The 22867-nt window shown below is 35.4% G+C and overlaps 1 protein-coding gene across 2 annotated transcripts in view; it reads left to right on the top strand.

Moving 5' to 3' along the window:
• The window catches only part of LOC150105670 (uncharacterized), a 127628-nt gene that overhangs the window by 65329 nt on the left and 39432 nt on the right, over positions 1-22867 (top strand). For both annotated transcript variants that reach the window (XM_090394988.1, XM_090394990.1), the window contains exons 6-7: positions 13486-13594; positions 22710-22753. In XM_090394988.1, coding sequence (XP_090251114.1) covers positions 13486-13594; positions 22710-22753 — 153 coding nt within the window. The remainder of the gene's footprint in view (positions 1-13485; positions 13595-22709; positions 22754-22867) is intronic.

Genomic DNA, 22867 nt, shown 5'->3' with positions numbered 1-22867 from the left:
TCAAGATAAAAACTGTTCAAAACATTAAATCTGTATGGTATAAATGTAAATTTTACACAGAACAGTATATAGTGTGTATGTAAGTTGCAAATCTGCTGCTTGAATTCAAGGATGTAAAGGAAAGGTTTGATGTTGAATTAGGTGTATGGCAGGGTTGTATGCTATCTCACTGCTATTTATAGCACTGGATGACAAGGAGTTTGTGTGACTAGGACCAGTTCTTAAATGGAATTTATATATGGAACTTGTGATTTTATTTCCAGCCTGTAAGGGTTGTTTGTTACACCCATCCAAAACATAGTCTCGGCTAAGTATTGTTCATTTTTAAAAATGTGTAAGTTAAAGAAAAAATTTATTTTGGGAAATGAATATAAGCATTCAAAATTTTCAAGTAGAGTATCTGCATATTATATTTTATGGAAATATAATACATCAATAAATAAGTGGAATTGTTAAAAATTCACAAATTTAAAAATGCTCTTTCCATTAGTAAGTCTTAAACAAGACTTACTAATGGAAACAACTTACATTTATTGTTTGAAAACAACAAATGGATTACAGCATCTAACATAATTTGTCTCCAATCACACTATTAATATCTATTTTTCCCTGTATAGTTGCTTCATTATGTCCTGATAGAGCTGTTTTCCTTGTTGTTATTGCACCAGGATTTAAAAAGTCACAGTGAGTGAAATATTTTCAGTACTTGAATCCCTCCTACCTTGTACAGTGCAAGAGAGTCACTTATCGGATGATAATTGGTACCAGAATGAGGCCACCAAGAGTGAATAATTTGAAAAGGGATGAAAAATTCATAACAAATAGCAAAAAAAGAAGGGGGTTGATTGGGACATGAAAGATGAAAATATCTTGGAAAAATAAAAAAACTTATAAAAAATAAATTTATTTTTTCTTATATTTAACAAAGTACAGGTATCCCTTGCTTAACGCGGCAATCCCTTGATATACGTGGCAAGAGTTTGATTAATATGCCTTTAACCATGCAGAGCTCGCAGCTGATCTGACAGATACATGCAAAATGTTTAATATAAATATCCTTACACAATTCAGTGTATAGCTTGGAGGTCATGAGTAGCTGTGCATTCATATGTTACGAGTGATATTCTGCACTGTTTTTTGCTGTCAGTTTGGTTTAACACGTGGTATGTAAAGGTTTATGATATTTTACAGTAAATTGTATCTGAGAGATACCACGACCTCCGATGTTAGTATAGTATGGTTTAGTTTTTTTTTTTTTTTTTTATTCTTTGTTCAATAATTTCTAGATTGTAACTGAAAATAAATAAACCATCATGTATTACTGAAATAGAGAACCAAAGGCTTATTTATCATACATGTCCTCTAGGATAGTGCTTCCCAAACTTCTGGATGTCAGGGCCCCCTTTGTAAAAATTAAAATATTTCACGGCTCCCTCAAAAAAAATTGTAATATAGAACATATATTATTAAAATATTTATTGTATTTATATTCAATACACAGCGAATATTGCATACATCAAATGCAATATTCAATATTAGCATCTTACATACACATTTGACATGGCACATTATCTCATATTTTTATATAGATAGATATATTGTTATTGTACATTTGCAGTAAAAGCACATGAAACATAAAACGATTAGTAATAAAGAAAGAATTAAAAACATAAAAGAATTTTAATAACAATTTAATGTGATGGATGTGTTTCAATATTGCTATACAAAAAGTCAATATCAAGTGAAATATTTGAAACTGCAATTCTTAGATTTCTACTTTGAAATGAAACTTATATGAATAAGCATATATTTACTAATATTCGTTAAGCACCGAAATACGCAAGGAGAAAAATTTGTGAACATGCACTAACGTGTGATTTTTTTCCCATTCAAATATAAAAAATAATAAAAATGAAATACGTTTCTTTTAAGATAAAAAAATCTACTTACTCTTAAAACATTTTCAATTTGTTTTCATTATTTCACGGCCCCCCTCAACAAAACCTACGTCCCCCAAGGGGCCACGGCTCACAGTTTGGGAAGCACTGCTCTAGGAGATGTGCTTTACATTATGGAAAATACTAAGGAAAGTGATCTGGTGCTTACTCCACCTTTACTACGAGTTGCCCATAAGCAGGGCCGCACCAACCCGAGGGTGCAAGGGATGCACCGCACCCGGGTGACAACATTGATAGGGCGGCATTTTATGTAGCTAATATCTAATTTGGATTATACAATACAGTATTAGGGGCAGCCATTAAAGTTTGCACTTGGGTGGCAAATACCCTTGGTGTGTCCCTGCCCATAAGGTTGCTTATGCTTGCATTTGCCGAAACTTTTAGTTTCTATATGTTTGGCACGAAACTCTTGTAGTTTCTATATTCGGCTATGAAATAATGTTGGATTCAATATCGACTTAATTTGTACCACATTGCATTATATTTGCAGTGCTTTTTCTTTATGTTTTATTGCTTGTTTGCCAAGGTCTGGAGAGTCATTTTGCTTGTTATCATAGAATTTATGCTGATAAGAAAAAAACTAAAACTGTTCAAACAACTTTTGATAACTTCTTTTGATTAAAAAATTGCAGTAAATAATGTAGGTACAAGTATTTATTAAACATTTACTTTGAATTAATTTTTTATTTTCCCTAAAAGAGTACCATATAAAATGAATTATTAATACAGTTATCGATCATGGACGAATTGTAATTTTTACCTTTGATTATTAGATTTGATTAACTGATTTTGATATATGCTGTAACATCGAGGGATTAATTAACCACGTTAATCGAGGGATACCTGTATAGGCTATAGATTCTTAGTGTGCACTAATTCTTAAACTGATTCAAGCATGAACCGAGTTGGTTGACTTCCTTTGTATGATTTATTATTCCTTTGTATGTATTGTATAATTGTATGTCTGCACAAATACCACATCTTTAAGTTCACATTTGACTTTCACAGTATAATCATAAGGAGAATTTTTTAATGCAAAAATATTCAAGATTTCATTAACTGAATGAAGTCTTGAATAATCACCTTCCTATGCATATAGATAAATAGTCTGTGGTTATTCATAACATTGAAACCATTCTAGAAGAAAGGAATAAGGAATGAAGCACTTTACTAATCACCTATCTTATTTCTTTGATATTAAAATCATTTGTTTTTGATACTTCACTTCTATGACATCATCATCCTTGTTGATTTTATCTTCTGACATTTCTGACTGGGATAGCTCTTTCAGATCCTCATTTATCAACGTAAAGAGGATGTGTGATATTTGGTTGCCACTTTTTTTATAGTAAATCAGAATGGTGCTAGTGTTGTTGAGTGAATGGAGTAGTTAGATTTGAGCTGTACTAAAAAAAGTGTTTTTAAATAGTGTGGCTTTTTATCACAAATTGTGCTATTTTTTTTTTTCAGTCTGGATACAGGTGTCCTTTGTTATTGTTGTTGTTTGAATTTTTGTTTTTTATATTGTGTTTTGCTACTTGTTCATTCTTACTGTTTCTGCTTCTGAAAATGGTGCACGTTGGTGGCACGAAAGCATCGGTATGAAAGATCAAGTTCTGCCTTGGATTTTTCCTAGTGGGTGTGTTGCAAAAATTGCTACATGTATGCACCGAAAAATGCAAAAGATTTTTGGACTGTTTGGATAAATGAAAAGAAGGAAGCATTAACGTATGCAAAAGTGTGTTGATAGATTCAAGGGATGAGAGCAAGAGTTGGGACTGTAGTAGAAGAGCTTAGGCAAGAATTAGTGAAAATGAAAAGTGAAGAAAAAGTCCAAGGATATTCATATATATCATTGGATGGGGATTCGATCATTAGAGGTGTGATGGCTAATAAAGTACACAAAACATACTTTCCTGGTGGAACAAAGAAACAAATTACTAATGCATTGCAGAAAAGGAAAGAACAGGCATCAAAATTAGAGATGGTCATGGGCACAAATGATTTAGTTGTATCCTTTAACTGCTGCAACAATTCCTCAATAGACTTGAGGAATTGTTGCAGCAGTTAAAGGATAATAGTGTTGTTGGAAAGTTGGAAAAGTTGTCATATCTGGGCAACACAATGACAATAGTGAATTGAGAAGGAGAGTGGAGATAATGATAGTAAGATGGCTGAGTTATGTTAGGCAAAGGGGGATTCAGTTTGTAAATCCATGGAGTAAATTTGATGGAAAGTTAGAATGGTTTAAAGTTGATGAATTGTTATTTGAATGGGTTTGGTGTTAGGCATTTAGAAAGGCTATTGATTTCTGAGCAGGCACAGAGTCAAAAAGTTAACATAGTAAATGATAAGCGTCTACTTGTGAAGCAGGATAGCACAATTAAACGGATTATATGACAGGTGGAAGATGGATACAGAGTTAAAGATTGCAGCAGCAGCACAAGGTCATGGAATGCATAAAAGTGAGGGTGAGACAGGTAGGAATAGAAATCACAGTCAGGATCAGGGGATACCAGAGTGGTCAGACCAAAGAGATAGAGAGAGAGGTGTGGCATAGCAGCTAGAATAGAGAATGTTGGTGCTGGTAGAATGGCCTCAAAGACACAGGGATTGTTATGTTTGTACGCAAATGTAAGGAGAATTCGAAACAAGGGAGCTGAGTTTGTTGCATTGATTGAGTCAGTATGTCCAAAGATAATTGGAGTAAGTGAACCTTGATTGCTTGAGGAGGATGTGATGTTGGGAATAGAAATAGAAGGATATATAATTTTCTGGAAGAATAGGAATGTGAAAAGAGAAAGGGGAGTACTTTTAACGATTGCAGAGGAATTATGTCCACAAAGTGTGGAAGTTGATAGTACAAGCACATATTTTTGTATCTGTATGGTGTGAAGTTGAAATAACAGGCTAGTATATTATTATTATTTGGTAACTTCCATGGAGTCAACAGACTCATTGCGGGAGGCCCACTCAATCAGCAACATATCTATCATAATGAGCTTTGAAGTTATTTATGCTGCATGCACTTACAACGCATTCAGACAATGCATTCCACTCACTAATAACTCTCCAAGTAAAAAATGTACTCCTCATGTTCAGCTTCCAGGGATGGCCCCTCGTTCTTCCCATCTTAACATCCACTCTTTTTATAATTTCTTCTGTATTAATCTGATAGAATCAGGAATATAGAATGGAAAGAGGAGATAGTGTATGAGAACAAGGAGATCGAGTTTGTTGGATTTCTGAGAGATAAACATCTTTAGCAGCATGTGACTGAAGCAACTAGAGGCTTTAATGTTTTGGATTTGGTGATAACATCACAAGATGTAGTTGTTGACACTGCCACCGGTCGGTGAGAGTGATCATGAGGTACTTATTTGGGAAGTGGTGAAAAAGAAAAGGGTACTTCCAAAAACGGATATATGTGGAAGTATAAAGGAGGTGATTATGGGAAGCTCTGTAGTCAGTTAGCATCATGGGTATATGAGCTGAGCAGAAAAGATATTGACAGTGCATGGAAATTCACATGGCAGTATCTGACACAAGCAATGTATAACTGCATATCAAAGGTTAAGCGAGCAAATAGAATAGGAGTGAAATAGATGAACAGTGAAATCAAGCAAGTTCTGTTGGAAAAGAAAATGCTATGGAGGACGTACAAGACAGTTGGTGGTGATCGAATCCATGAAGAATATAAAGTGCAGGCTAGGAAAGTGATGAGTATGGTAAAGAAAGAAAAGGTGCAGTATGAGAAGAGATTGGCTGGTCAGGCCAAAGCTTAACTCAAGGGAATTTTTCTGCTATATGGCAAGCAAGACAAAGAATAATTATGGCAGTTGACACTGGTGGATATTCCTGACAGTAGAATGACAGTTACAAAGGATATAGTGGAATTATTGAATGAGCACTTTATCAGTGTATATGATGTGTATTAGTGTATATGACTGGTGTAAATGATGCGGTGCAATATATAGACAGAGGCAAGAATCAGGTGTTGATTGGGTTAGATGTTAATAATGCTGTGGGAATAGATGACACATCACCACATATTCTTAACAAATGTGCACAACAGTTAGCTATGCCCTTGACCTAGTTGTTTAATGAAAGTATTCCAGTAGGTAGGGTTTCTAAGGAGTGGAAAGAAGGCAAAATAGTCCCACTCCACAAGCATGGTTCTAGAACAGAAGTTTTCAGTTATAGGCCAGTCTGGATAACTAGTTAAGGTGTTGGAGAGATTGGTTAGGAATAGAATACAGGATTAGGTTGATGGACATAGCATTCTTTATGATGGTCAGCATTTGCATTTTATGATAAGGTAATGAGTGTGTTAGATAAGAGGAGAATCATATACAGTGATATTCTTGGACTTTGCAAAAGTGTTTGATACATTATCACATGATAAGTTGATAATGATAGTAGTATACTCTGGAACTTGAAAGAGAAAAACAACTACCGTTTTTAGACATTTTAATCAAAAAACAAATTGATGGCAGTATAAATCTATCAGTGTACAGAAAACCGACCAATACAGTCGCTACCTACATTTCAGCTCCTCTCACCACATCTCACATAAACTCAGCATTGTACACATGTTAAAGAAGAGAGCGATCTTCTTTATGCTATGTCCATCACAACAGCCAACGAGACTCTTCAAGATGAGTTAACATTAATTTCCAATAATCTTTACTTGAACAGCTATCCAAGAAGACTAGTCAATAAAGTCCTTTTCTCTGAACTACCACAAAAAGTACAAGAAGATATTCAATATATAAAAACTATTGCAATTCCGTTTGTAAGTGGCATCTCCTACAAGCTCGCCAGCCTTCTCAAACAACACAAAATAAGAGTAAGATTTAAACCAATAGAATCTATTTGTAAACTACTAAGATCTCCAAAAGACAACCACCCTTTTAATAAATATGCTGGAGTTTATAATATACCATGCTTATGTGGCTCTAGTTACGTCGGACAGACTTCGAGAAGCCTTGAAATCTGGCAAAAAGAGCACATTGGCTATGTCAAAAACAACAGACAGGACATTTCTGGCCTATCGTCTCATTTCTCTACAACTAACCATGTCATCGAGTGGGACAGAAGTTGTTCTCCTTAGAGTAAGATTACCATTCAAGAATTTTCAAAGAAGCAGCCACAGTCGCTCGTTCTACTGTCAACCTTAACAGAAATCAAGGCCTAATACTCCCAGAGATATGGAAAACCCTAATGAAATCTTTAAAAACAAAAGAAATGAACTTTAATAGAAACTACAGAAAGTTCTTTAGCAACAGCTAGCTAATCTTGTACACACTTGTTTCACACATGTTCGATACTATTTTATTTGTAATTATTCTAGTCAGTTTTTTAGTTATTCTCGTCAGTTTTATAGTTCACATAATTGTGAGATTGTTTCAGCCTATATGTAAGTGCCCTGAAGACGCCAACAGTTAAAGTTTGGCAAAAACTAGTTGGTTAAATTAATAAAATTGATCAACACTTCATCTGTAAACCAAAAATATTATTACTAAATATGTTGTCAGTTGAATGAACCTCCCACGATGAGTCTGCCGGCTCCATGGAGGCTGCAGTAATAATAATAATTACAGAAAGGATTCTAAGTGTGCACTAATTCTTAAACTGATTCAAGCATGAACCGAATGTTGGTTGACTTCCTTTGTATGATTTATTATTCCTTTGTATGTATTGTATAATTGTACTGCACAAACCACATCTTTAAGTCACATTTGACTTTCACAGTATAATCATAAGGAGAATTTTTTATTGCAAAAATATTCAAGATTTCATCAACTGAATGAAGTCTTGAATAATCGCCTTCCTATACGTATAGATAAATAGTCTGTGGTTATTCATAACGTTGAAACCATTCTAGAAGAAAGGAATGAAGCACTTTACTAATCACCTATCTTTATATCATCAGTTGCATTTCAGTTGTATTATGCTGGGCATTAAAAATGGACAAATACTTCCACCTTTTATTTCCACTGCATACTGGATAGTGGAAATAAAAGGTAGTGGAAGTACTCTTAATATAATAAGCGAGGTGATTTTTAGTTTTCTGACTTTAGGAGACCGAGCATGGGGGGGGGGGCATTCAGAGATAGCTGACCCAAGACTATCACTAATTATACACTATATCTGGTGAAGAGAGACAAGTGACAACTACCATCATCTCATGGCCCCTAATCCTGACACATAGTATTAAGATTTTGATATAGTGTGGGTTTTAGGATCAATTTTCTTGAGTTTATAGGATAAAGAACTTGAGTTTCTGGGATTAAAAACATGCTTGCCCATGCCAAAAATCTTCTAACTCAGGAACTGGTCGGAAAAAAGCTTAGAAAAGTTCCTCTACTCGGTGACTTAGGTCATCATTCTTCAGGCTGTCTATCGCTGTGTTGTGTCCCTTTTCCTTTAAATAGTATATTTTTAAGAGTTTCCTTAAGGCCTTGCCTATGTGTGTGGCACGTGGTATCTCTGGGTCACAAAGAATAGCTCGAGGGTCGAGCCAAAACCTATGTGGCAGACTCTTTGTTACCAATTTCTCGTTAAGTCCTAAGAAAATTTATTTTTTTCTGCTGTGGCACTTAGGATCTTTAATTATAATATTAATCAAGAAGATTTATAAAGATAACACAAGATATGCAATGGTGACCGTAAAATATATTCTATAAATCTCCCGCCCAGATTTGTAACTATTTTTACAAGCGGTGCATCGAATTCCATAAAGAGAAAAATTTGGTTAAAGAATAGCAAGGTTTATTAAGCATAAAAGTACATACTGCTAATGATATAAATAAAAAGCTTCCATTCAAAATCTAGCTAAAGAATAAATCAAATCTGTTAACTCTAATATTTTCCACAGAAAAGCCCATCAAAAATTCAATCAACCTTAATTTCCTCACATAAAACATAAGTCTCACACTATAATCTTAGAATTAACAATCTCTGTTAACATTCATTCTTTAGGTTAAATCCTCTTAAACATTCTTAGACATACTCAATATTCAGATTCGTATGGTGCCTATCCACTCATAATCTTCTACATAATAAATCTCTTTCCTAAAGTCCTTTCTAATGATTATCTCTGAGGTCCTTCGTTATTAAATTTTTACATAACATTAATTTCTTGGGTAACACACAAATCAAAGAACAAAATGTCTACTTATCTATACATGATGGTTCTGCTCTCTTGTTGCACCAAACACCTTCTTCGATGCACTTGGTTCCATATTACGGTTAAGGTTTCCGATCATCGATATGCTAACATGATCCTCTCCTTGACTTCTTTTGTTACAGCATTCCGGACACGTACTTTCTTCGATGTTCCATGCGGCATAGCCTGCTGCTGTATCTCGGGACTAGATTTACTGCTGAAAACTGTCCTATCGCATGCCAGCGATGGACCTAGACCCAGAGCTGCAGTCGGCCATGAGGTGAAACTAAGAAAACAAGAGGGGGGGGTTTCCAACCCTTTTATACCTCCTCCCTACCAGCCATCACCGTAACTTTGGCCGTTCACACGACACGTAGAATTCTCCGTCACATGTGTCTGACCTCATAATGTCCAATTCTTCCCGCCACTTCCTTTCACGTCCCGCAAGCACGAGACTGCTTGGGGCAGCTGTCTTTGATCTTAAGTTTACACAGATTATGTTGGTCATTTTCTTGCACGTTATTTCACATTAAAGGTAATATCACTTTTAAATCAGTATTAATATTATACACTTAACAATGGCACATTTTTCTTACATATTCTTTTCTCTTACCAAGTAAATAATATTGTTACACCCTGATACCTTCACTATGTGGAATTTTCAGTTATCATGGTGTAACATGAAGAGAAAATAAAATAAAACCCCTATATAAGAGCTAATACATAAAATATTTAAAGAAAGAAAAATATTCTTGCATCCAAGTGAAATATATAACAGAAAGTGTTTGTTGAACTAAATAATAAAAGAGGGAATATATTAGTTGTGATATGAAAAAAATCAGTTAAGTAAGACAGTAAAGATTAGTCATAAGAAATTGTATTTGAGAGGCTAGTTTCACTTGAAATGAGAGATTAAAATATTAAGTAAATTCTTAGAAAATTTTGGAAGTGGGATTAATTTGAGGCTAGCAAAAGCAAAAGACTGTTGCTCAGGGTCAATTCCTGGATTGAGACGTCGTCACGCTGACGACTCGCTTTCTGCCAAACATCTCGCTGACCTCAGGATGTTTGGCAGAAAGACGCCACCCTAATTGGTCGGTGAAGTCGACTCCAGTAAGTGGGCGGAGAAAAGAAATTGAAGATCGAGCCGGTAGGGGTCAAGGTATAAAAGGGTTAGGACCCCCCCCCCACTAGGCTTTTTTTTCCCGGATAGTTTCTTCACGTGCTCTTGGATAGGGTTTTCACACTGTTTTCCGGAGTGGCGGTTAGGAGTTATCTCCATCCGACACAACAAGGAAACAAAAGCAAGTGGGATTTCGATTCCATATTCCTATGGTAAGAAATGAGGAATGCGTTATAGCTAAAGGAAAGAAGGTATTGTTTATGTGTTTCATTATCCAGTGACAACAACAAAAAAGGAAATCTATAAAGAAGTCAGTGCCCACTTGGTGAGTTTCACAGTCATTGTATAGATGATTCTAAGTGTGTCCTCAATTCAAGTACGAAAAGTTAAGATTGCGAAAGCCCAGTTTAATGCCAAATGAACTTAGAAGTGACAAATTATAGAAGAGTTCATCCCAGGATAGAACAATCGAAAAAAGAGGTAGAAACTAGTGTTGAAAACCCATGTCAAAAGAGGTACTGTAAAAATATAATGTTAATTGAAATCATATGTATTTGTAATCATTATTCAATTATTGGACAGTTGAAGAAATTTAAGAATAATTAAGCTAGGACTTTAGTATATATCAGATTAGAATGAGACTAAGCTTGATAATATTATTTAATAAGTATTCATGTGCCTAGGGATTTATGTATGTGTATTGTATTTGTATATGAGAGTTTTGAGGGTCAAAGGTATGTGTTAGCACAGTGAAAGGATAGTTTAACCTATATTGTTTTAGTAAGTTAATTAGAGTAATCTGATAATATATGTCCATGGTAATCCTGTACTATAGAGAATTCAGACTAGCTTAGGGTTAACTAAAGTGCTGATTTGTTCTGGGATTATATAGATTTTGTTGTAAGCATAGAATCTGTTATGGTGGTATGATTGCAAATCCCATATAGGATCTTAGCCTAATACTTGTATGTTGCTAATGTTAATTTGTAATTATTTTTCTTAGTATTGAAGTGATTTTATATAATAGAAAATTGAATTGTACCATGTTTAAGATTTTAATAAACTTTTGTTCATTGAAATTACAGTAGTCTGAAATTTGCTGCACAATGCACCACTTGAAAAACGTACGAACCTAATCACGTGGGGGGGGGGTATATATATTGTTAAGCTACGAGATAAGGGTCACGACTGCATATTAGTTTTACACTCAGACATATTTTGGTAATTGCTCTTTGTTTATGGATTATATATCTTAAACTAAATGTCCTGAAAGGCACAGTATAATATAAATATTAGGGACACTAAGGGGAGAAAAAGCTTAAGTATTTGTATTTGGGTGATATCTCATACATAGAAGAGTTTTGGATAAAGATAAGTAGAGATTCACTTGTAAAGATAATTGAAAGTATAAAAATCGTAGATAGGGACACAACAATATCTCATTGAGATATTTTACAATTCTTTCCTTTCTTTTTCTTACTAATGTATTCGATATTAAACATACATAACTACATATACCTAGATGACAAGCATATTTTTATGTTTCTTATAGGGTGTTTGCTCTGTTAGACAATGATAAATGGAATCTTAATATTCCAAACTTATCAGGGTATAACACTGTGGATGCACATGCCACTTCCACCGAGCTACACAGGCTCCTTGAAAAAAAAAACTTTTGAATTGCAAAAAAGGAGTATCTGTAAAGCAACAAATGGATTACAGCATCTGACAGTCAATGAAGGATTGACTGACTTAATGATGGACCTAAGGTCTCTATCCACTTAGGAAGCTGACTTGTTTGCACCACTCATGCAATTCTTCCTCTTTGGTTGATTAACTTTAGGCTGACTGTTTTCATCACTCATTTCTCTTCCATCTTTGTAATTGGAGATAACCAACTATTAAGTTCATTGACTTTCTAAGTTTTCAGGGTTTTTATTTTTTATTATTTTTATTTTAATGATACTGACTGCACATTTAGTTTATTATGATTCAGGTAAATGACATTAATTTAAGCTAATGTGCAAGTAACACTTTGAAATTTAAATGCTAATTCTGGGTAAGTCTGTTTTTTTTTGTAATTTCCTACTCTTCTTGTTCTTTTCTTTCTTTTGTCTCCCTTTATTGTTGCATTTGTACTTTTTCATGTTGTTGTTGTTGTTTACTGTGCTTTATGTCCTGTTCTTACAAATTCTTTGTGTTCTGTTGTATGTATGATTTCCTGTTTTACTTCCCATTTTTTTGTTTACTGACATTTACAGTTGTTTCTTTTATTTTCCAGTTTTAACACATAATATTAATAAATTTTATGCAGTATTTCTACAGGATTATTCGTAATGGCTGCATTTTGTGCAATGACCATCATCATTTGTGAAGAAGTTCAGTTTGCTGTCAAGACGATTTTGTGCTTTTACTGTTTTTGATGGTGAACTAGGTCATAATATTAAAATTTTAATATTATGACCTATGAACAGCATACATATCTTGAAGAAAAACATTCTAACATAATGCAATTTTTTGTTTTGTAGATTGGCTTCACCACTTCAAAATACATTACTTCAATTAATTTCTGCTACAAAACGTTTTAATTTTTGGCTGGTGTTATTTGTTTTGAAGCATGATCTATCATTTTTCAGGCCTCATCTAATCAGCTTTTACTTAACATTCTTCTCAAGCATTTGCAACTCAGCCCACTTATATTTGTTCTGTCCAAGGTTCCTTCTCCTTTTGATATTTACTTTAGTCACTTATTTTGATAAATCTTTCATCTCCAATTTTGTTTAAATGATCAAGCCATCTTAGACAAGCTCTGCTTTCACAATCCTGATTATATATCTAATAGTAATTTCTTATATTTTTGTGTTTTTATTTAGTTCTGTCATTGATGCAATCTGCCTCCCCCCCCACCTCCCATTTTTCTCAGAACTTCTATTAACTTTTAGTCAGTATAGACAATTATTACACACATATATACAGCAGTTGTCAAAATCATCTTTCAAGTAAACAAAAAAAAAACATTCAATTGATGGCCAAATCAGAATACAAATTAATAATTAGCAATATTTCTAAATATGAATTAAAAATATATATATTAGCTTTCTCATGCAGTGGTTTTCTATGCTTTTTTTTTACACATGTGGTATGTCTAACTAGGATGTTAATGCTTTATTATTGGCAGACATTTGTTGACTGCTTATTGTTAAGTGAAATTCTGTTTTATTTTTTATAAATAGCACTCTGAAATAGATTTAACCAAGGAAGGTGTGCATAATAGAAAGAAAGTACAGAAGTACTTTACTCAACCTATGCTCCCCTGTCCTCCTGTAATTGTAAAGCACAGAGGTATGTATTGTTTATTTTCTAGTTTACTTGTCAGTCCAAAACTACTACTTAAGTGAAGAAGTAACTATAATTCTTTCTTTCTTTTACCTCAATTTGGGAACATGAATTACAGTTTTTATGAATATCTTGGTTCTTATCTTTAATGGAAATAAGCATTAAAACATTAGATTGTATTACTTACATTACTAAATTTTAAAAACTAATACTAAGTAACATTTTGTTGCTAAATGCGGTGAAAAATATCTTTGTTCTTTTTGACCTACACTTTCCTATTCTCCTACAATTGCAAAGATGAGTGTTTGCTAATGAAACAATTTTTATTTGAACTACTTCAAAGAATTTCCATTTTAGTAACTTTATGATTATGAGTGCTTCCTTGTGGAATACATCAGTTGTACCACCTATGGTCATATTCCTGAAACAACTCCAAATATCCCTTATTGTTTTTCAGCCAGTAAGCGAAACTAAGATCAAAAACTACGATCTAAACGTTTCATGCCGACGAACTGTCGGCGGATCCAAGTGTAAGTGACCACTTGGTAGTGCCACACCACGGCAACTCGTTGCAAAGGTGGAGCAAGATCCCTCACTATTCTTGATATTTTCTCATAATGTAAAAACACACAGCTCTTAGGAGATGTAGTACTGTTTTTCATTATGAGGAGAGTTCACTACCCAGACCAGTTTCAACCTTTTTTGAGGTCTCATCAGTGAGTAGCTAGACCTAGAATATCAGAGTTTAAGTGAAAAGAACTTACATACTTTTGCTGTACGATTGCCAGAAAGGTGTGTCACTATATTATATTATAACATATTATAACTAAGATGAAAAGCCAAACGGCTTTTTTATCCCCTTAACTTATCAACCTCGCCAGAAAAAAATAGCCGTTTGGCTTTTCAACTCCAAATATCATTACATTCAATGGGAACCCACTTGCCAAGAAAATTACGGAAAGAATCTCAACTCACCAAATTATCCTGACTCATCAGATGATGTATTAAACGTTTTTCCAGAAGTAGAAAGGTTTTTTTTACCTTGGGTATATACTGTGTTAAAGATACTAAGCAATTTTATAAGCTAGGTTTTAATCCTTTTTTTTTCTCAAGTAAGCAAACAGACAAGTAAGTCAAGTTTGCGCCTGCACGTAGTGCAAGTCTGAGGCAACTCGTGGTAAAGGGGGAGTAAGCTGTGATCACTTTCCTTAGTATTTTCCCCTAATGCAAAGCACATCCTCTTGTGGAGATGTATGATGCTATGCATTAAAGGCAAGGGCCACTACCCAGACCGGTTTCGACCTTTATTGAGGTCTCGTCAGTGGGAGCCAGACCTAAAAATGCCAAGGTTGCAGTAATGCAGAGCTTATAAATTTTACCTAAACAAGTTGTCACAAGGTGCTTTGACCTTATTAAATAAAAATCTCAGGATGAGAGTAAGATGTAGAAAGTTTTTTTACCTTGGATATATATACTATGTTAAAGATACCAAGCAATTTTATAAGGTTTTAATCCTTTATTTTTTCCTCAAGTTTGCACCTGCACATAGTGCAAGTCTGAGGCAACTCATGGTAAAGGTGGAGTAAGCTCTGATCACTTTCCTTAGTATTTTCCCCTAATGCAAAGCACATCCCCTTGCAGAGATGTATGATGCTATGCATTAAAGGCAAGGACCACTACCCAGACCGGTTTCGACGTTTATTGAGGTCTTGTCAGTGGGAGCCAGACCTAAAAATGCCAAGGTTGAGGTAATGCGGAGCTTATAAATTTTACCTAAACAAGTTGCCACAAGGTGCTTTGACCTTATTAAATAAAAATCTCAGGATGAGAGTAAGATGTAGAAAGTTTTTTTACCTTGGGTATATACTATGTTAAAGATACCAAGCAATTTTATAAGCTAGGTTTTAATATCCTTTATTTTTTCCCCAAGTAAGCAAACAGACAAGTAAGTGAAGTTTGCGCCTGCACGTAGTGCAAGTCTGAGGCAACTCGTGGTAAAGGTGGAGTGAGCTCTGATCACCTTCCTTAGTATTTTCCCCTAATGCAAAGCACATTCCCTTGTAGAGATGTATGCTGCTATGCATTAAAGGCAAGGGCCACTACCCAGACCGGTTTCGACGTTTATTGAGGTCTCGTCAGTGGGTGCCAGACCTAAAAATACCAAGGTTGAAGTAATGCAGAGCTTATAAATTTTACCTAAACAAGTTGCCACAAGGATTAAAGCATTTAAAAAAAAAAAAAAAAAGAGAGATCAAGACAGCATGTGGTATGTTTTGTAGAAACCCTACCACATCAAATTTAATAGCATTCAAATGTGCTCATTTTATCCACATTATTCACATAATGTGGATAAAAGCACATTATGTGAAATGTTACTCAAAAACAATTTTGGATCCAATTTACATCATCAATTAATTAAACAACCAGTGCAAAAATTGTATGGGATAAAATCCAGAGAATGAAATGTAGATACAAAACATACCATTTTTCTTCCTTGGAACATAGTAGATGTGTTGTCGCTGATCCTGAAGCTATTGCAGACATTTTGGAAGAAAATTTTGTTAGAATCTCAACAGCAGCTTCATATCCTCCTGAATATTTAGTATTGAAAGAGCAAGAGAAACAATGGCTAAACTTCTCTATCAATGTGCCAGAGACATACAATCAACCATTTGTTGAGGAGGAACTAAAAAGAATACTTCTACTCTATGAAGTGAATGCAGTAGGCCTTGATGGTATCCATTATGAGATGATGAAACATCTCTCATGGATCTTCTTCTCTTACTATACCACAGAATACTTTAGAGGAAGAGTTTCCAGATTCTTTGTATAAGTCAGTTGTCATTGTCATCCCAAACCCAGGAAAGGATCCAACACAAGCAAATAATTACTGATCTGTTGCTTTGCCTATGTAAGATATTGGAAAAAATGGTTAATGCCAGACTTTTCTGGTATTTAGAAAAGCAGTGATCTCCTCTCCAACATATAATGTGGCTTTTGTAGACAAATTTTCAACATTCGACCATTTGGAAACGCATATGAGAGGTGTTTCTTAAATTACCCACATAAAGTATAAATAAAATTCTTATTTCATACTTCAAAGTATGACATAAGATTCTTATTTTATATTTTAACTAAAGTGACCTGTTATTCTATAGAATACTTAGATATTCTGTGGAATAACTGAATTATATACCGGGTGATTATAAAATAACGTCAAGTGTTCAGATCCCTCTAGCAAGTAATGTATTGGACGAAGCACACCAATATTTGGTAGATGTACGCAGTGGAACATGGGGATTCGATTTAATGAAAAAAAAAACTACCAAAAGTCGCCAACAGGGGAAATTTTGGCGCTGCCAAATTAATTTTGGTAGGTGTGACTAGTGAATGACTAAATGGCAAATGAGAGACAGCACACATAAATTTCATGATGTTTATTGTTAATTACAAATGAGGTTCAATATGACCACCATTCTGATGCTCCATGAACTGCATATGATATGGTGCACAACATTTTCCACAGTGGCTTGCAACATATCGGAATTGATTTGTCACACGTGTAACGTTATTCGATCTTTCAAAGTTGGAATATCGTGTACATGTCCTTGATACACAATGCTTTTAAGAAATCCCCACAGCCAAAAGTCACAAGGATTGAGATCAGGTGATCTAGGTGGCCATGGCGTGGGAAATTCACGACTAATGATTCTTCTGTCAGAGAATTGTTGTCGCAAAACACGCTGTGCCTGAAGTCCGATGTGGGGTAGTGCACCATCCTGCATGAAGATGGTCAAATCGAGACATCCTCTTTGCTGCAGTTGTGGAACCACAAAGTTCTGTGGCCTGTTGGCATTGACAGAACAGGTCACTGGTCCATTTTGGCAATTTTCCTCATAAAAGTATGGACCGATGATAAAAGATGCCATAAATCTGCACCACACTATGACTTTAGGTGAGTGGAATAGGCATCTGCAGACACACGTGCGGATTAGTTGCAGCCCAAATGCGACAGTTACGTGTGTTAATATCGCCGTTCAAATAAAAGTGCGCTTCGTCACTCCATAAAATCTGCCACGGCTATGCATCATCCACTTCCATGCACGCTAAGAATTTCAAAGATAAGTCGATTAGTGTGGTCGCATCACCACGGTGCAATTCTTGAACATGACTGATTTTATAGGGTAAAACTTCATCATCTGATGTAGAATTTTCCACACCATTGTGTATGCGATATCTGTTTGCCGGGATATTGCTTGTGCACTGCTGGTACCCTGCACATTCGTTATCTCCTGTTCCACAATAACAGTTGCAAGTTCAACTTGTTGGTGATTGATTGGTTTACGTCCCCTGCCTACCTGTATACTGCTAGAGTTCCAGTAGTTTCAAATCGCTGAATCAGTTTTCGTAAGTTTGTTACGCTAATCGGTTCTTTTTGTAAATTTTTCATACACCAAAAATTACGAAGACAAGCATTGGCATTATTGTTCCGCTGATAATAGAGTTTGACTAACAAAAGCACACTCACATAAAGTAAGAGGCATCGAAAAGCAGTTTGTCTACGAATGATAAGAAATCTCACAGGCTTTCCTTTTATTGCATGATCGCTCACAAGAAACGCGATAATGCAGATTAATGCATTTTACTCGGTAAACAGCGCCAAAATTTCCCCTGTTGGCAACTTTTGATACTTTATTTTTCATTAAATGGAATCCCCATGTTCCACTGTGTGCATCTACTGAATATTGGTGTGTTTCGTCCAATACATTACTTGCTAGAGGGCTCTGAACACTTGACGGTACTTTAACAGTAACATATACGTGTCAAGGTAGCCATGGATATGAAGCACCCGTTTATTTTTATTTCATATGATGATACAATGGCCGTGAGCTCCTTTTACGGGGAGGTACGGCACCATCTCATCACCCCCCCCCCCCCATTTTTATCTGGGCTCAGGACCGGCATAGCTAACAAATCAGACCTGTGGCTGGAGGGACCATCTTAAGTATTCCTGACTGCAATCCATGTCCGTTAACGGGGCCGGTTTTCCTGTTTTGGGTTTGAAAAACCAGAGTTTCCTGGTGAAAAAAAATCCCCACCTTCTTATGAGACCAACTAACTCACCTTTCGTCGAAAGAGACCAGATAAAGGCTCCTCACTTCAGTGACTGGGATCGAACCCAGGTCTTTCCGACCAAAGGGCTTCATCTATACCCACTGAGCTACATAATCTCGTGAAGCACCCATTAAGATTGCAATACAGTTGATATTTCATTGAATACCACAGATGCGAAGTTTTAAGATGATGGATATATTATATTCACATGGAACGGAACATCTGGGTGGTTAAACATATTTGTAACTACTTTAATAATATTACAGTACTAAACAGTTTTGGTAGTTAAAGAAGGGGGGGGGTAGGGAATGGAGCAAAGATGTTGTCTACTGCACATACTAACCACTGAATTAGAAACTTTTATTTTATGTATAGACTTGCAGCTGCCAACACCCTCCCCCTTCAATTCCCTGCACATATTTTGGTGAGTATGGGTCAGGAACTGCCTTCAGTAAATGCTTCAGTCAATTTGCTGTACACAGGAAGTTCTGTTTGTCCATAACAGGCCTTCTCAAATGACGACAATCTCGTTCCTGACAGATTAAGGATCACAGTTACACCTCGTAGACAAGCAATACGGATTATTTTTTCATTGATTAAACACCAGGGATATCTCACCTTTTGAGAAACCAGTCAGCTGCTGTTTTCAAAATTGTGGTTCCAGCCAGCCAGACATCCACAATAAGCAATTGTACTATGGAGGCTGTTCCGCAGATATCCATAAGGAAGCATTGCGCCTTATGTTACACCACTATAGTTTGATGTGAAGTCAGCTCCCCCTATATACAAGTAGCCTAATTATGAAGAAATTTCACATGTCATGCTTGAGTAATTATGAAAACAATATAATTTCTTGGCAAATATACATAAATATACAGTGGAACCTCGGTTGTCGAATATAATTCATTCCTAAAGGCTTTTCAAAAACCGAAACCATTTTCCCGTAAGAATTAATGTAAAATGGATTAATCCGTTCCCGAACCCCAGGTGATTGTTTATTTAAACCTTTACAACAGTACTTCATGCATAAGATTGTATACAAACATAATGAAAATGCATAAAATCTTACATAAAAAGAATAAACACAATAAATAGATAAAATATAGATGAAAATTTAACTTTGTCTATATCTTACTCACCGGAAGGAAGTGAGTAAGGGGAGTCCCCTTCCATAAAAACATCAGGTTACTGTCCTTCTGGGAGTTTTTCTCTTTCTCTTTTCTGTCTCTTGGCACCACTCGACTCTGATTGAGAACACATTCTGCTTGAGAACACATTGCCTCTGTCTCACTAAAAACCTGTCCAATGAGATTTTGCCTGTGTTTTAAAATGTTTCTGAAGTGAGACATGGCACTGTTATTGAAAAGGTTTATGATGCGGTTTGTTACAGCTTTGTGAGGTGATATCTTTCCACAAAACTTTGCACCTCACCCCATTTCACACACATTTCTTTGATCAAAGAACTAGGAACATCCTCAATCCCTTCCTCTATGTCTGAAGACATTTCTTCCACCTCTGTGGAAGAAATGTCTTCAGTTGATATTTAATATGACAGCTCCTTCTGAGGGTGTTCCAGTTCTTCCATGGTGAGCTCATTCCTGTGATCCTCCACTAACTCCTCCACATCAGCATTGTCAACTTCCAAGCCCATGCTTTTCCCCAGAGACACAATATCATCGACAAGAGCAACATGCTCAGCATCGATGTCTCTGTCTGCTACACAGTCTGGCCACAATTTCCTCCAGGCCAAGTTCATGGTCCTGTAAATCACTTGCGCCCAAGCTTTGTCAAGGATACTAAAGCAATGGAAGATGTTGAAGTGATTTTTCCAGAATTCTCTGAGTGTTAATTCTGTGTGTCAGCGGTCACTTCAAAACACCTTTGAATCAGTGCTTTGGTGTAGAGTTTCTTAAAGTTCAAAATGACCTGTTGGTCCATGGGCTGAATTAGAGAAGTTGTGTTAGTGGGGCAGGAACTTCACTGTGATAAAATGAGACTCCTCCACTATCTCGTCCTCCATGCCTGGAGGGTGAGTAGGAGCATTGTCCATCACAAGAAGCCATCTAATTGGCAAATATTTTTCTTGAAGGTATTTTCTCACACTTGGGACTTCATGAATCAATAAACAATTGCCTGGTTACCCAAGCCTTACTATTAGCTCTCCACCTAACAGGCAATTTGCCTTTCATTACATTATTTTTCTTAAACATTTAGAAAATTTAGAAAAACATTTAGGCTGACTCTTTTGCTATGTTTCCACATAGCAAAAGAATCAGCCTGTCCTTCATTGGCTTGTGTCTTGGCAGTGCTTTTTCCTCCTGAGTGATGTAGGTCCTCTTTGGCAATTTTTTCCAAAATAGGCCGGTTTCATCACAGTCGAACACTTGTTGGATAAGAAACCCTCAGCCTTTATAGTCACTAAATTCTTGCACATATTTCTCAGCAGCTTCTTAGTTCGAACTTGCAGCCTCCCCATGCCTAACCACACTATGTATGCTGCTTCTCCTCTTAAATTTCTCGCACCACCCTCTACTAGCTTTGAACACATCAGTATCAGCACTCGTACCAAGGTTTTTCTTTAACAGGTCATCATGTAATTGCCTTGCTTTTTCACAAATTATAGCCTCAGAAATACTATCACCAGCTGTTTCTCGTTTATCCAAATCAGCAACAATTTTTCCACTTCTTCAGTCGTCTGCGATCTTTGTTTAGTAAGAACTGTCACTCCTCTTGCAACATCAGCTCTCTTGATCGCATCTTTATTTTTGAGTATTGTGCATATCATTGATTTTGCCATACCGAACTGCATAGCAAGATTCGAGACACGAACGCCATTTTCATGTTTGGATATGATTTCTTTTTTCATCTCTATCATGGTTCTAACAACTTTTCTTTTCACTTTGCTGCTATCACTATTCTTCTCTGGCCCCATGGTGGCTTAATTAATAATAATTTATGAAAAAAAACCAACAAAACGCAAAGAAAATCGAGAAAATGCACTGCACATTCGAGCAAGTGTCTGCACTAAACGAAGGCTGCCACGTAAATGACGCTTTCCCGCCTTACAGCTCAGCATACAGTTGCCGTTTGCCTGTTCGGGAACCGAATTGTTCAAGAAAAGAGGCGTTCGACAACTGAGGTTCCACTGTACTTTCTAATTCAGTAAAAAAAAAAAAAGTTGCAATTGTTGCATTATGTGTCCTTGGGTTGGAAAAATGTGTCTTTTAATCTTATCAAGAAGTCTTTATATAAAGACTTCTTGATAAGATTAAAAATCTTGATTTAAACTTCTAAATTGATTTAATTTAGAATAAACTTAAACTTCTTGATTTAATTTGGGGGTGAATTAGCTGTTCCTATCAGAGGTGAAGGGTTTTGATTCTGAAAACTTATCATAACTCAGTATCCACCAGGTACTCAGACTTTTGCTTAGAGTGCTAAATGGGAGAAAGTGACCTCTTTAAATATTCTCTTTTCTATTGTATTGTGCTGTATTTAGTTTTTTAGATGATAGATATGTTTTTATAATCTGCTAATGATCTTTTTTAATGAAGTCATGATTTATTGTGATAATTTGGGAATTTTATATCATCCTTGGTGTTTTTGCATCTGGATTACTACTGAATGACTTATTGGTCATAGCAGTTTTCATACTCTGCACCATGAAACCAACAGGATTTGCTACTCCATTTCTCTCACACTATATAGTGGGTTAGTTAATGATTGATAAAACATTGAATCTAATCAGTAAAATTATCTTCTAAAAACTTCATATTTAAAAACTTAATAATCAGATTAAGAACACTTGCATAATATAGCTATTTTAATTAAGGTGGACATGTTAGATATAGTTTTTAATATACCTAACAGAAAAATTGTTCTTATCATTAAGATTTCAGTTTAAGAAGTTTTATCCTTAAGTTATTGAAAATTCAAATCACATACAGATTTATAAACAGTGATAGTAAAAATCGCTCCATAGAATAAAATATGCTATTATTTACAGGTCCAAGCAAAACTATGAAAAATTTGGACTACATAGAATCTGATGTAAGTATCCCTTATTTTATGCTGAAATTAATTTTTTTATATGCATGCAAATGACTGATTCATTTGTCTGAAGTCAAGTGACACACCTAGTGAAAGTCATGAATTATTGTGTTC

Source organism: Typopeltis vanoorti, chromosome 6, assembly GCF_054136105.1.
Source record: "Typopeltis vanoorti isolate ZY-2024b chromosome 6, IOZ_Tvanoo_1.0, whole genome shotgun sequence".
NCBI lineage: Eukaryota > Metazoa > Arthropoda > Arachnida > Uropygi > Thelyphonidae > Typopeltis > Typopeltis vanoorti.
Note: the sequence above shows the minus strand (reverse complement) of the source record. Positions and strands in the feature narration are given on the sequence as shown.